The sequence below is a fragment of the Grammomys surdaster genome, unplaced genomic scaffold (assembly GCF_004785775.1).
Source record: "Grammomys surdaster isolate TR1022 unplaced genomic scaffold, NIH_TR_1.0 142, whole genome shotgun sequence".
NCBI lineage: Eukaryota > Metazoa > Chordata > Mammalia > Rodentia > Muridae > Grammomys > Grammomys surdaster.
This window is the reverse complement of record NW_021604600.1, coordinates 2058591-2070866: the sequence shown is the minus strand read 5'-3', so window position 1 is coordinate 2070866 and position 12276 is coordinate 2058591. Positions and strand designations below refer to the sequence as shown.

The following is a 12276-nucleotide window of genomic DNA, read 5'->3' as shown; positions in this document are numbered from 1 at the left end:
TATGGTATCACAAAACTAGTTTGCCAACATGTCAGGCTGCCAACGTGTCATGTTGCTGAGCCAACAAAAATTAGTGCTCAGAGCCGCTGTTCCCAGGGCTGTAAATCTCTAGGTTCCTCAGCTTGGTTTCACAAAGGGGGTAAAGGTGGGGAGCTTTAAAAGATGCTAGTGGCTGGATCATACCTCTAGAGTTCTAGATTGTACTGGTCTGGGGGTGTGACCTGGCTATCGGAGCTTGTAATGCTAATGTACAAATGAGACTGAGAAAGTTGACTGTAGGGCCTTTGTGTTTTTCAAGAACACAGATAATTCAGAGAAAGGTAAACACACCTGTTCTTCCTCCCTTACTGTCACAATGCTCTAAGAATAAGGTAAAATTGTTAACACGTGGCCATGAGGCTCTGACGGTGTCTGTCATCGTGGCTTTCTACCACAAATTTGCTTGAGGCTTTAATGCTACCTAGGTTTACAATAACTCCCCCAATTAAAAAAAAAAATAGTCACCTAGTACATGGAGAAGCTGAGATTATGGAAGAGTTCCTTTTTTTTAAGATGGGGATGCTGCTCAAAACCAAGACAGTAATCCCCAGTACCACAGAAACAAACGTGATCAGATTATATGAACTCTACCAGCACTTGGGAAGCGAGGCAAGATAAAATTTCTAGGTCAGGGTTATGCCATATCTGTGATTTCAATAATGGTATTAAAACTGTCTCATGACTCTTTAACATTAATACTTTTATTATCGTCCATTTGAGGTGTGTGAGTTAATAGCTAACAAAATCCAAAGTCCAAGATGCTTTCTTAATGGTTAATGGGAAAGGGTGGATTTCTTGCATGACTGGAAACGGTTTTTTACTCTACCTGTTGTTCGGCTCTCCATAGCCGTGCTGGTTTAGCTTAGACAGTATCAACACGGGAGCTAAAGACTGAGCAGGTCTGGTAAATAAAGCACTGATGACAGAAACCATCAAGGAAAGAGAAGACCTGAAACAGACAAAAATAGAGTTGGTCCTTATCAATATAAATCACATTTGATCTATTTCTTCTTTTTCTTTTTAGAGACAGTGTGTCTCACTGGTCCCTATCAATATAAATCACATTTGATATATTTCTTCTTTTTCTTTTTAGAGACAGTGTGTCTCACTGGTCCTTATCAATATAAATCACATTTGGTATATTTCTTCTTGTTAGTTTTTTGAGACACTGTCTCATTATGTAGCTCTGGATTGTTTTCTGGAACTCACTCTGTAGACCAGGCTGGCCTTAAACTCACAGAGACCCGTCTGCCTCTGCCTCCCAAGTGCTGGGGTTAAAGATGTGTTCCACCATCCTAGCACATCTGTTGTATTTCCATACTCAAGTATGTATGCGGATCTATGCATGAAGAGCCTCTTCATCCATGAAGTTCTCTTCAGCCTAAGTAAACAACTATAGAAATAGCTTAGCAATTATAAAATATGAATTCCTTAGTTTTAAGGATAATAGAACTCTTTTTATTCTTTTTATTTCTATTATTTTTATAACTCTTTTTATTGTTGTTGTTGATGATGATTATGATGATGATGATGATGATGATTTTTTAAGACAATGTAGCCCAAGCTGAACGTCAACTCATTATTTAGTACAGTCTAACCCTGTGTTGAGGTAATCCTCCTGCCTCAGTCTCTGCAGTGCTAGCATTACAGGTGTGAGTCACAACACACAGCTATTTGTTGAGACAGGGTCTTGCTATATGGCCAGCCTAGAACTCAAGTGATCCTCCTGCCTCTGTCTATTGAGTGGTTGAGACTTCAGAGAGGTGTCACTATGCTTATCTGACAGTAAACAGCCATATGGTATTGTGTGTGCTGGCATTTGGTAAATGTCAGTGCACTGAAATTCATACAGCATAAAACAAATTGAGAGTTCACTTTTGGTCCTAAGCATTAACCCTGATGTAGCAGTGGTTCTGTGAACCTAAGCAATAAAAATTATGATGTCCTTTCAGAAACAGGAAAGCATCGCCCAGGGGCAAGGGATGCAGCTCAAGGAGAGCTCACTTGCCTAGCATGTGCAAAGCCCTGAGGTTCAATCTTGCAAAACAAGAAAAGAAAAAGATGCCCAGGGTGAAAAAATATGAACATTGTATGATATTCTGTTCTCTTGGTCCCAGTGACAGTCCTTAGGATCATCACTCTGGTATGTGTTTGTGATGTCAACATAACTGAGCTGTAGGGACAGACTCTGGTAATTCCTATGTGTGACACTGTGTAGTTAGTATCTGAGTAAATATACTTACTGCCTGTTAAACTTCAGTAAATCTGCATCAACCATGTCCACCACTGGCAAATTAAATAAGCAAAAAGAGGCGTGTACAGTCACCCTAGGAAAAAAGTTAAAATATTGTACACATACAAACATTCTACAACTACAAATCACAGAGCAAAACAACAGGGGCCGGGTGAGATGGCTCAGCAGTTAAGACAGCTGGTTGCTCTTTAAGAAGAGTCAGGTTCGGTTCCTGGCACCCACATAGTGGCTTATAACTGTCTGTAACTCCAGTCTCCTCTTCTGTCTTTTGTGGCACCAGGTACATATATACAAGTGAAACATTCATATACACTAAATAATTTTTAAAAATAAGCAAAGCTGGTCATAATAGTAGCATACACACCCAGCACATGGGAAGTAGAAACAGGAGAATCAGTAGCTCAAGTCAGCTCTAGCTACACAGTGTGTCTTAGAGATTTACTGCTGTGAACAGAAACCATGACTAAGGTAACTCTTACAAGATGACATTTAATTGAGGCTAGCTTACAGGTTCAGTCCATTAATATCAAAGCAGAAAGCATGGCAGCACCTGGGTAGGTGTAGTATAGGAGGACCTAAGAGTCTTGTTCCAAAGGCAAACAAGAGAAGACTGGCTTCCAGGCAGCTAGGCTGAGGGTCTTAAAGCCCATGTCCACAGTGACAAACACCTACTGCAACAAGGCCACACCTCCAAATAGTGCCACTCTCTGGGCCAAGCATATTCAAACCACCACACAGTGAGTTCAAGGCTAAGTGAGACCTGTCTCAAACAAACAAAGACTAATGTAAAAGAAGACATAAGGGCTGGAGAGATGGCTCAGTGGTTAAGAGCACTGACTGCACTTCCAGTGGTCCTGAGTTCAAATCCCAGCAACCACATGGTGGCTCACAACCATCTGTAATGAGATCTGATGCCCTCTTCTGGTGTGTCTGAAGACAGCTACAGTGTATTCATATATAATAAATAAATAAATCTTTAAAAAAAAAAAAAAAAAAGAAGACATAAACAAAACACATCAAGGAATTGAGTAAGTCTAAGAACAATAAGAAGCCATTTAAGTTGTTCAGCAAATGAACTGATTTATTTTTTATGATACTCAAAACATAGTAAGCAAAAAGCAGAAATTGACAAGTGGAATTACATGAAACTAAAAAATATTTTCAAAGCAAGAGGAAAAACATCAAAAGTAAAGAGACAGCTTACCAAATAGGATAAAATATATGTAAACTATTCATCTGGATTAATATACAGAATGTATAAAGAATTTTAAAAGAACCTCACAGCAGCAAACTACCAAAAAACAGACAACAACAAAACAACCAAAACTAGAGGCAATCCTATCAAATATAAATGGCCAGCCTGGAGATTTCTCAGTGGCTAGGAGCCCTGAACACTCTTTCAGAGGATCTGAGTAGATTCCCAGTACCCATATGATGGCTCCTGACCATCTGTAACTATAGTGACAGGGGATCTCATCTCCCTGTGCACATGTGGTGCACAGATATAAATGTAGGCAAACTACCCACACATATAAAATAAAAAATTTTAAAAGATATATAAGTGGCATAAATTATATGCTAAATTAGTCATCAGGAGATATTAGATATTATTTCACTCCAGTTAAAATGGTTATTATTAGCTAAGCATAGTGTCATACACTTTTAATCCCAGCACTCAGAAGGCAGAAGCAGGTATATCTCTGGGAGCTCAAGGCCAGCCTGCTCTACATAGAAAGTTCCAGGCCATCCAGGTCTACATAATGAGACCCTAACTTTTAAAAAAGGAACGGCTATTGTCAAAAGTACAAAAACCAAAAGTCAAAGTGGTTGACATAGAAAAGGCTCCCACACAGTGCAGGCCAGCATGCACATTAGAGAAGTTGCTGTGGAGAAGGCTGTGCTCCAGTGGCTCCTCCAGAGCCTGAAACTAGATTATCAGTAGATCCAGCTATTTTACTGCTGCATATACTACCCAAGGAGGCAGATGACAAAGAGATGATACTCAAGTGGCCTAGCTTATTGCAATGCTACTTACTCACAGTCATTATGATATGGAACCAGCCTAGGTGCCTATTAATGGATGAACAGATAAGGATATGGTATGTATATAAAATGGAATATTATCTAGTCATAAAGAAGAATGAAATTCTGATAGAAGTAGCAAAGTGGATGGAACTGTAGAGCACAGGTTCAGGGAAATAAGTCAGACCCAGAAAGACAAGTATGTACCACCTACTTTGCTCTCTCTCACATACAAGTTTTTTTTTTTTAATAAGCTTGAATATAGAATGAGACAGGAGGGTGGGGAATTACTTAACAAAAAGGCTAGGCATGAAAAGTGCACATGGACTTCACACTCAACTCCAGCAATACACGAAGCATTTGTTGGCTTGCTTGCTTCTGAGATTGTCTCACACAGCCCAGGCTGGCCTTGAACTTGCTATGTAGGCAAGGATGACTTTGATCTCTGGTCCTTCTGCCTCTAAGTCCCAAGTACTGGAATTATAAGCGTGCACACCCTGGGTTGTTGTTGTTTGACTTTTTCTTTTATTACATTTATTTATTTATTTATTATATATGTGTAGTATATTCGTTTGTGTAGGCATGTATGAATAAGCATGTTGTTTACACATAGATACTAACAGTGTCTTCATCATACATGTTCCATCTCTTTAAAATTTATGTATTTATTGATTTGTTTAGTTAGTGTGTATTTGTATATGTGTGTATGCCTGTGTACTATATGTGTATAGGAACCCACAAAAGTCAGAATGGGACACCAAATCCCCTGGGACTAGAGTTAAAGATGGTTGTGAGCCACCACATGGGTGATAGGAACTAAACAGAACTGAACCTGGGTCCCCTGTAAGAGCAGAAAGCTCTCTTACTGTTGAGCTATCTCTCCAACCCTCCATCTTATTTGGGGGACAAAGTCTCTCTCATTGAACCTAAGGCTCACCAGCTCACCTAGGCAGGGTAGCCAGTGAGCTCCAGAGATCTTGCTGTCTCTACCCCATAGCCCAGGCCTGCTCCCAAGCACTGGGGTTTACAGATGCACACTGTTGTATATGGTTTATCTGGGTACCAGGAACCCTCACACTTGTGTGGAGAGCAGTTTAGCAACTGAGCTATCTCATAGCCCGTTGTTGAGTTTTGTGATTGTTGTTGGTTCTGTTGTGTTTTGTTTGTTTGTTTGTTTTGACTAGCTGGTTTTATTTTCTTTTAATACAGAGTCTTATTCTGTAATCCAGCTCATCTGAAAATTTATGGCAGTCCTCCTGCCTCAGCTTCTAGTTGCCAGATTACAGGGCTGAGCCACCAAACCTAGCTATTAAACAGAGCCAATCTTTGGCACAAATCTGCTATATGAAATGCTTTCAACATGCAATGAACATTCAAACAACTTCACTGAAAGGAACAATGACCCCATCTACAAATGAGAAACTCCATTCAGATCAAATGGTAGGCCTGGCATGGTGGCTCATGCTTCTAACTCCAGCTACTCAAATTAAAGGTATTTCAGTGCTTGGAAGGGTGCTGGAAAAGCATGATACAATGCTGAAAGGGACCTGGCATTTACTTACATAATAACAGTGAGATAAACAGCCAAACAGCAATAGTGTTCCTGTCCCAGAAGTAGCATGACAAGGGCAGCTGCCCCTTCTAAGTAGAAAGAAATTAAAATAACCTTATAGTAACCGAGTTTCTTCAGCCAGGACTGACCTAGAAGTACCAGGCACTGCAAGGAAAGAGATCGACATTGCATTAAAGAGAAACCCGCCCCACCCGTTAGTCCTCTTACCTGTGATGACAAAATCAGCCTCTCCTTACAAAACTAAGTTGCTCTGGATTACAACACCTGTTGCATCACAGCTTAGACTGTCTTGATCAGGGTTTGGTTTGGTTTTGAGATGGGGGATCTCACTATGGCCCCATCTGTCCTGGAATTTACCATGTAGTTCAGGCTAAGCCTTGAACTCTCAGTAATCCTCCTGCCTCAGCCTCCCAGAGCTGGAATTACAGTTGAGCCACTACACCCAGCTGTTAATTTATATACAGCAAAATTTGAAGGGCTGTGGATGTAGGTTGGTGGTTGGAAGTACATACAAGGCTCTGGGTTCTGCCTCAGCACTGCCAAAAAGGGAGGAAAAGAAAAAATGAATTAAAAAAAAACTGCAGGCATTAATGTCATATGAATATTAAAGAAATGGCTACTATTTCCATAAAACACAACTTCCTAGGAAATGGAAAGCTTATTCAAGACTTAAACAAATACACAGTTTACAATTGGAGGCTAAAACCAGCACTAACCCAAGGCGAGTCATTACTGATCATCTCACCACCCACGCTATGAGGCCGTCTGAAATGCCCCTTCCCCTGAAATCAGAAGTCTAAAACACAGTAGCTAGGTTGCATCCCATTTCTTCTGGTTAAGTGTTATATATGTTAATCATTCTAACATAGTCACACCAAGAACTTACTTCTTTTTTCCTTTTCTGCATTATGCTGCCAGTTCTGAAGACATCCATTGTTCTAGACTAAAAAGTCTATGACATCTGCACTCATGCGCATTCACAAAGTTCTGAAAACACTCTTTGTTTGCAACATGAAAAGTGCATTGTTTAGCCCAGAGAAGTTTCCACTAGCCAAATGTATGTTCACACAATAGAAGAGAAATGTTGAACAATGTAAGTTGACTGTAACCGTCCTTTCCCCTCTGGCCCACTCTTTGGCTTACTCCTCTACTTTCAAGGAACGAGAGCTCATTTTCTAGAGGCTGAAAATAGTAGCTCAGTGACTGGCAAGAGTCAAAGCTTCTCTTAGAAGGAAGTAAACAAGCACCCGAGAGACCCAGGATGCTCCTTTGTGCAACTGTCTTAGAAAGTCACTCGCATCCACTTACCAAGCTGAAGCTGCTTCGTCTAAGTCTCTAACACAGAAACATGCAGGAGGTCAGTAATGCAAGGAATCTGTGACAGAGTGCAAAGTGCAAGCTTTGGAAATCAGAGGCCTCACATCTGAAGTCGAGCTTTGCCACTTTTAATTGCCTGTGTGCTCAAAGTCAAGTTACTTCACCTAAGAGACATTTTCTAATGTCTATATTCTCTCTCCTCTCCCCTCTCAATTTTTTGCTCTATTATATGGCATTCTACCAATGAGCACTAACCCTCTCACTCCCTCTTCTCCTTATTTAGGTCCATATTCAATATATAAGACACTCAATAATGTATAGCTAATTATTCTTGTGTCCAGTATGTACAGAGACATGAGCCAATGATATCATTACAAAAGTTCACAGTAACAGAAGAGAAAGACTTTTGTCTAAAAGTTGAGACTTCCACAGACAGAATCTGGCTTCCTTTTCATATTTCCACCTGAGCTGGAGTCTTCAAACAGCACATCCCGTCTGAGTGTTGGCAAGGTCACCCACAGAATCTAAAGCAGTGTGAAAAGGGCAGTGTTGTAGCTTGGTGTCTAGCCTGAGCTGGTCATGTGTGAGAGCAAGAGCCAGCATTTCCAGAGGGCCCCCTGTATGCTAGGAACCCTCTCCAGTCACCGATGTGCTGACCTATAGGCAGTCTACATGGCGACTGCGGTAGACAGGCCTCATTTTTAGTTTAGTTTTGTAAATGAAGATAACAGATACAGAGAAATTGACTCCCTTGGGATCACACAGTTAAAGAGGGGAGCCACATTCTCTCTTGAGAGATTCCAAAGCTATATTCTTTATATTCTTTTATAGCAGGATGGCTGACTAAACTCTTGAACAGCTATTAGAGGAAAAGATTTGATTTCCTCAGCCACACTTGATTTCAGAAAGCTGAGCTGTGCTGGGCCTGGCTAGGACGTTTATGGGAGGAAGACCACATATATATGTTCCTTTTTTTTTTTTTTTTTTTTTTGAGATTAGCTCTCAGTCTGTAGACTAGTCTGGCCTGGAATTCAGCCTTCTGGGTGTGGAGGCAACCATGTGCACCATCAGGCCTGTCTTGTTCTTTCTTTTCTCCTTTCATTTACCTAGTTTCTTGAAATGAATTCTACTGTGCAGTCAGTCTCATAAAAAGGGAAACCATGTCCAATGATTAAAGGGGTTAAAGCTAATTAGTCCAACACTGACAGTTCTCATGAGCTGTCACTTTTGATACCATATTTTATGCAAGTATCATTTACTTAGAAATGAAGAATACATTAAAGTAGCTCTGTATTTCGTATGTTCTTGTGGGGGATTGAGGACGAGGGCTGTTGAAATCTGTTGGCCATATTTCTTTTGACATTTGACAGCTAGGACAAGACTAAGATAAGAATTATATATAAATATTGTATAGCTTAGTGTGAGCACTGACTATGTAAGATCCTAGGGCCAATCCACAGTACAGAGAGAGAGAGAGAGAGAGAGAGAGAGAGAGAGAGAGAGAGAGAGAGAGAGCGCTATTACTGAACATATATTTGACAAAAAACTTGTGTGCAGAATATACAAAGTATTTCTGCAACTCAATAATATGAAGGCTGACTATTATATCAATTAAAAAGTTGACAAAATAGTTGAATAAATAATCAACCAATACATCTTTAAATGTCTGACTAAAACAAAAATATACAGTCAAAAGAAGCCATTAACTTCTTCCACGGCTTTGTTGATGCTTATATTCAAAGTCAAGTATTTAAAACATTGGGCTATGGAGATCACTTGGCACCAAGCCTAACCACCTGAGTTCAGTCCTTGAACCTACATGAGGAAAGAGAGAAATGGTACCTCTAAACTGTCTTCTGACTGACACAGACCACCCTGGCACACACAAATATACACATGCACACAATAGTCTAGGTATGGGACTCTCTAAGTCAGTTTTGTCTACTTAGCAAATTCCAGACCAGCCAGGACTATACAGTGAGACCTGTCTCAAAATAAACACATAGACACACACACACACACACTAAATAAATAAATAAATAAATAAATAAATAAATAAATAAATAAAGTGTTAAAAAATATTTTTTAAATGTCATGCTGCTTGGCCCTCACTGTGCTTGTCCTTTGTTCACTTTTATTTGCTTTCCCATCCTTTCTATGGAGCCCTGTACTGTGACTGGGCTATGACTCTTAGTGTTTGTTGGTAAATATGTAACAATCAGTAACATTTTCATCTCCTCAGAAAGCTAAGAGCTCGTCTTTAGTACCACTAGGAAAGCACACGGAGACTCTTCACGTACCTGAGGGCAGATGAAGCCAGCCCCGTACATGATGCTCCTTACGAAAGGAGAGAGAGCCTCATTGGGAATCAGGGTATCTACAAAGATCATCATGAAGTTATTGAAGAAGGTCAAATGGAAGACTTGGAAGAAATTCATGATGAGGAAAATGTAGAAGTTCCGCTGAGGCAAGATTTGTCTCATCAATGAGATGACAGAAGTCCCTGCCAACTCCTGTTCACTCTCGAAGAGGAAGTTTTCCTCGGAGTTTCTTTTAAATTCAAACTGTCTCATGCCACTGTAAAGGCTGATAGACGCCAGGAAGGCAATGATGACAGCAATGGCTTGAAAATTGGGCAGGATTTCCATGTTATGAGAGATGAGGCCACAGAAAAGGATGCTGGTAGAGCCGACCACGGATGCCACCTGGTTAATTCTGGTCAGTTGCAGCCTGCTCTCATGCCTGGGGGAAGTCTCTGCAAACAGGCGGCACTGAGCTTGCTGCACCCAGGTGTGGGTGCTGTCAAATGCGCACAGTGAGACTACTAGCTGCAGTCCAGTAAGCCAGTCACTTTCTCTATAGTGTTTCCAAGGGAACCAAGGGAGCAAGAAGGCCACTGCATGCAAAAGGGCTCCAAGCAGGGAGCAGCGGTAACTGAGACAGCAACCATACTGAGAGCGCATGTGGAAATACCCACTCAGGTCAGTCAGAATATTCCAGATCATTAAAATGACCTAGGGAGAACCAAATACACAAGGGGTTATTTTACATAGTTGTTAGTAGTGTAGACTATTACATTCAAGCTGAGGATGACTCCTGAGGTTGAGTACATGCCTGTAATCTCAGCACCTGGGAGCCGAAGGAGGAGAACCATTGAGTCTAAGACCTGTCTGAGCTACATAGTAAACCAGAGAGTGGAAGGGAAAGGAGGAGGGAGAGAGGAAAGGCAAGAAGCAAAAAGAAAGAATCCCTGGTATGTTTTTTTCTGTTTTTAACTTGTGAGAAGTATTTAAAACTGAAAAGTCTGTTTCAGTTGAAACTAACAGTGCTGGGTACGGTGGTGCACGCCTTTAGTCCCAGCATTTGGGAGGCAGAGGCCACCCTGGTATACTCCATGATAGCTAGGGCTGTTATACAAAAAAAACCCTGTCTAGAAAACAACAACAACAATAGTGACAGTATGCTACTGAAAAACCAATGCATGTTTGCTTTATATTCAACTATAGTACAAGTGTTTACATGTATTGTTTTGTCAAATCCCTGAAAAAAGCAACACTCTCCATGTTAGTGGAGAGTTACTTCTCCCAGCTTACAAAATTAGATACTGAGGATGGAGAAGGTAACTCATCTAGCTAACTAAACAGAACAAAATGGCAACCCCAGTGAATCCAGAATGTGTCTCCCACTGTGTCATGTGGGACCATACTTTCTCATGGAATTCAGGCCCTTCCTTTTATTAAAGTTTATTTATTTATTTAACTTATTTTACATCTATGAATGTTTTATCTACATGTATTCATGTGAACCTTGTGTTTGACTGGTACCCATGAAGGCCAAAAGAGGGCATCATATCCCCTGAAACTGGAGTTACCTACAAATGTGAGCCATCATACGGGTGCTGGGAACTAAACCTAGGTTTTCTAGAAAAGCAAAAAGGATTCTAAATCAATAAGTCATTTTTCTTCCCTTCAAAAATACCATTCTACATATCTACATTAAGAAGAGTTAAGATACTAATAATAATAAACTAATTCAAAATCAACATAGTAAATAGATAGTTCTGTAATAAGCAATGTCATAAAGCACAAACAAAAATGTAAAAACTATCCATTCAGCTCGTGTATGACAAGTTATAATACAGCTTGTCAATATCATCAAGCTTTTCAAGATGTAGTACCTGTGCTGGGTAGTTTTATTTCAACTTGACACAAGTTGGGCTCATCTGAGAGGGGAACCTCAATTGAGAAAATGCCTCCATAAGACTGGGCTATAGGCAAGCCTGTAGGGCACTTTCTGAGTTAGTGATTGATGTGGGAGGGCCCAGTCCATGCTGGTGGGGACATCCTTGAGCAAATGGTCTGTAAGAACACAGGTTGAACAAGCCATGAGGAGCAAGCCAGTAAGGGCACCCCTCCATGCCCTCTGCATGAGCTCCTACTCCAGGTTCCTGCCCTATGTGAGTCCCTGCCCTGTTTTCCTTCAGTGATGGACCAGGATGCGGAAGTGTAAACCAAACCCTTTCCTCTCCAGTTGTTTCTGGTCATGGTGTTTCATCACAGCAATAGTAACCATGACTACGTGTCTCCTTTTCTTTCTTCCCTCTCTTCTCTCTTCTTCTTCCTCAGCAAATTCTCTCTGCCTTTTCTTCTCTTTTCCCTCCCTTCCCCCATCTCTCCCTCCCCCTCTTTCTTTTTGAGATTGGATCTCTCTATGTAGCCAGCATCAGCCTTGAATTCTCAACAATCTTCTTGCCTCTGCTTAAATACTGAGATTACAGGTTTGCATCACCATAGCACACATGTTTTTATGGCTAACTCTTACAGGTATATAAGGAATCTACTTTTTGACAAGTGACAGTAACATACCACTCTAAGGAAGGAAGCTCTGTCCTGCATTGAAGGGAGTAAAAAGTGTATCTCACCTGGGACTGGTAGAAGGCCAACTCGGAAATCTTGTATACTTCCAAGAAAAGTTTCACATAGTAGAAACTGAAGAAAGAACTTAACATTGTGGTTCCCAGTGTAACGAGAGAGTATGCCCAAGCTTCAGATTTGATATTTAAAAGGGTCAT

At 40.7% G+C, this 12276-nt stretch overlaps 1 protein-coding gene across 1 annotated transcript in view; it reads right to left on the bottom strand.

Moving 5' to 3' along the window:
• Window positions 1-12276, bottom strand: part of LOC114618506 (transmembrane protein 180-like) — a 24681-nt gene extending 12405 nt beyond the window's left edge. Inside the window, exons 1-5 of the mRNA XM_028764287.1 lie at window positions 12127-12276; window positions 9506-10219; window positions 5878-6032; window positions 2283-2366; window positions 866-988 (exon numbers count right to left, since the gene is read on the bottom strand). Of these exons, the coding sequence (XP_028620120.1) occupies window positions 866-988; window positions 2283-2366; window positions 5878-6032; window positions 9506-10219; window positions 12127-12276 (1226 nt within the window). The remainder of the gene's footprint in view (window positions 1-865; window positions 989-2282; window positions 2367-5877; window positions 6033-9505; window positions 10220-12126) is intronic.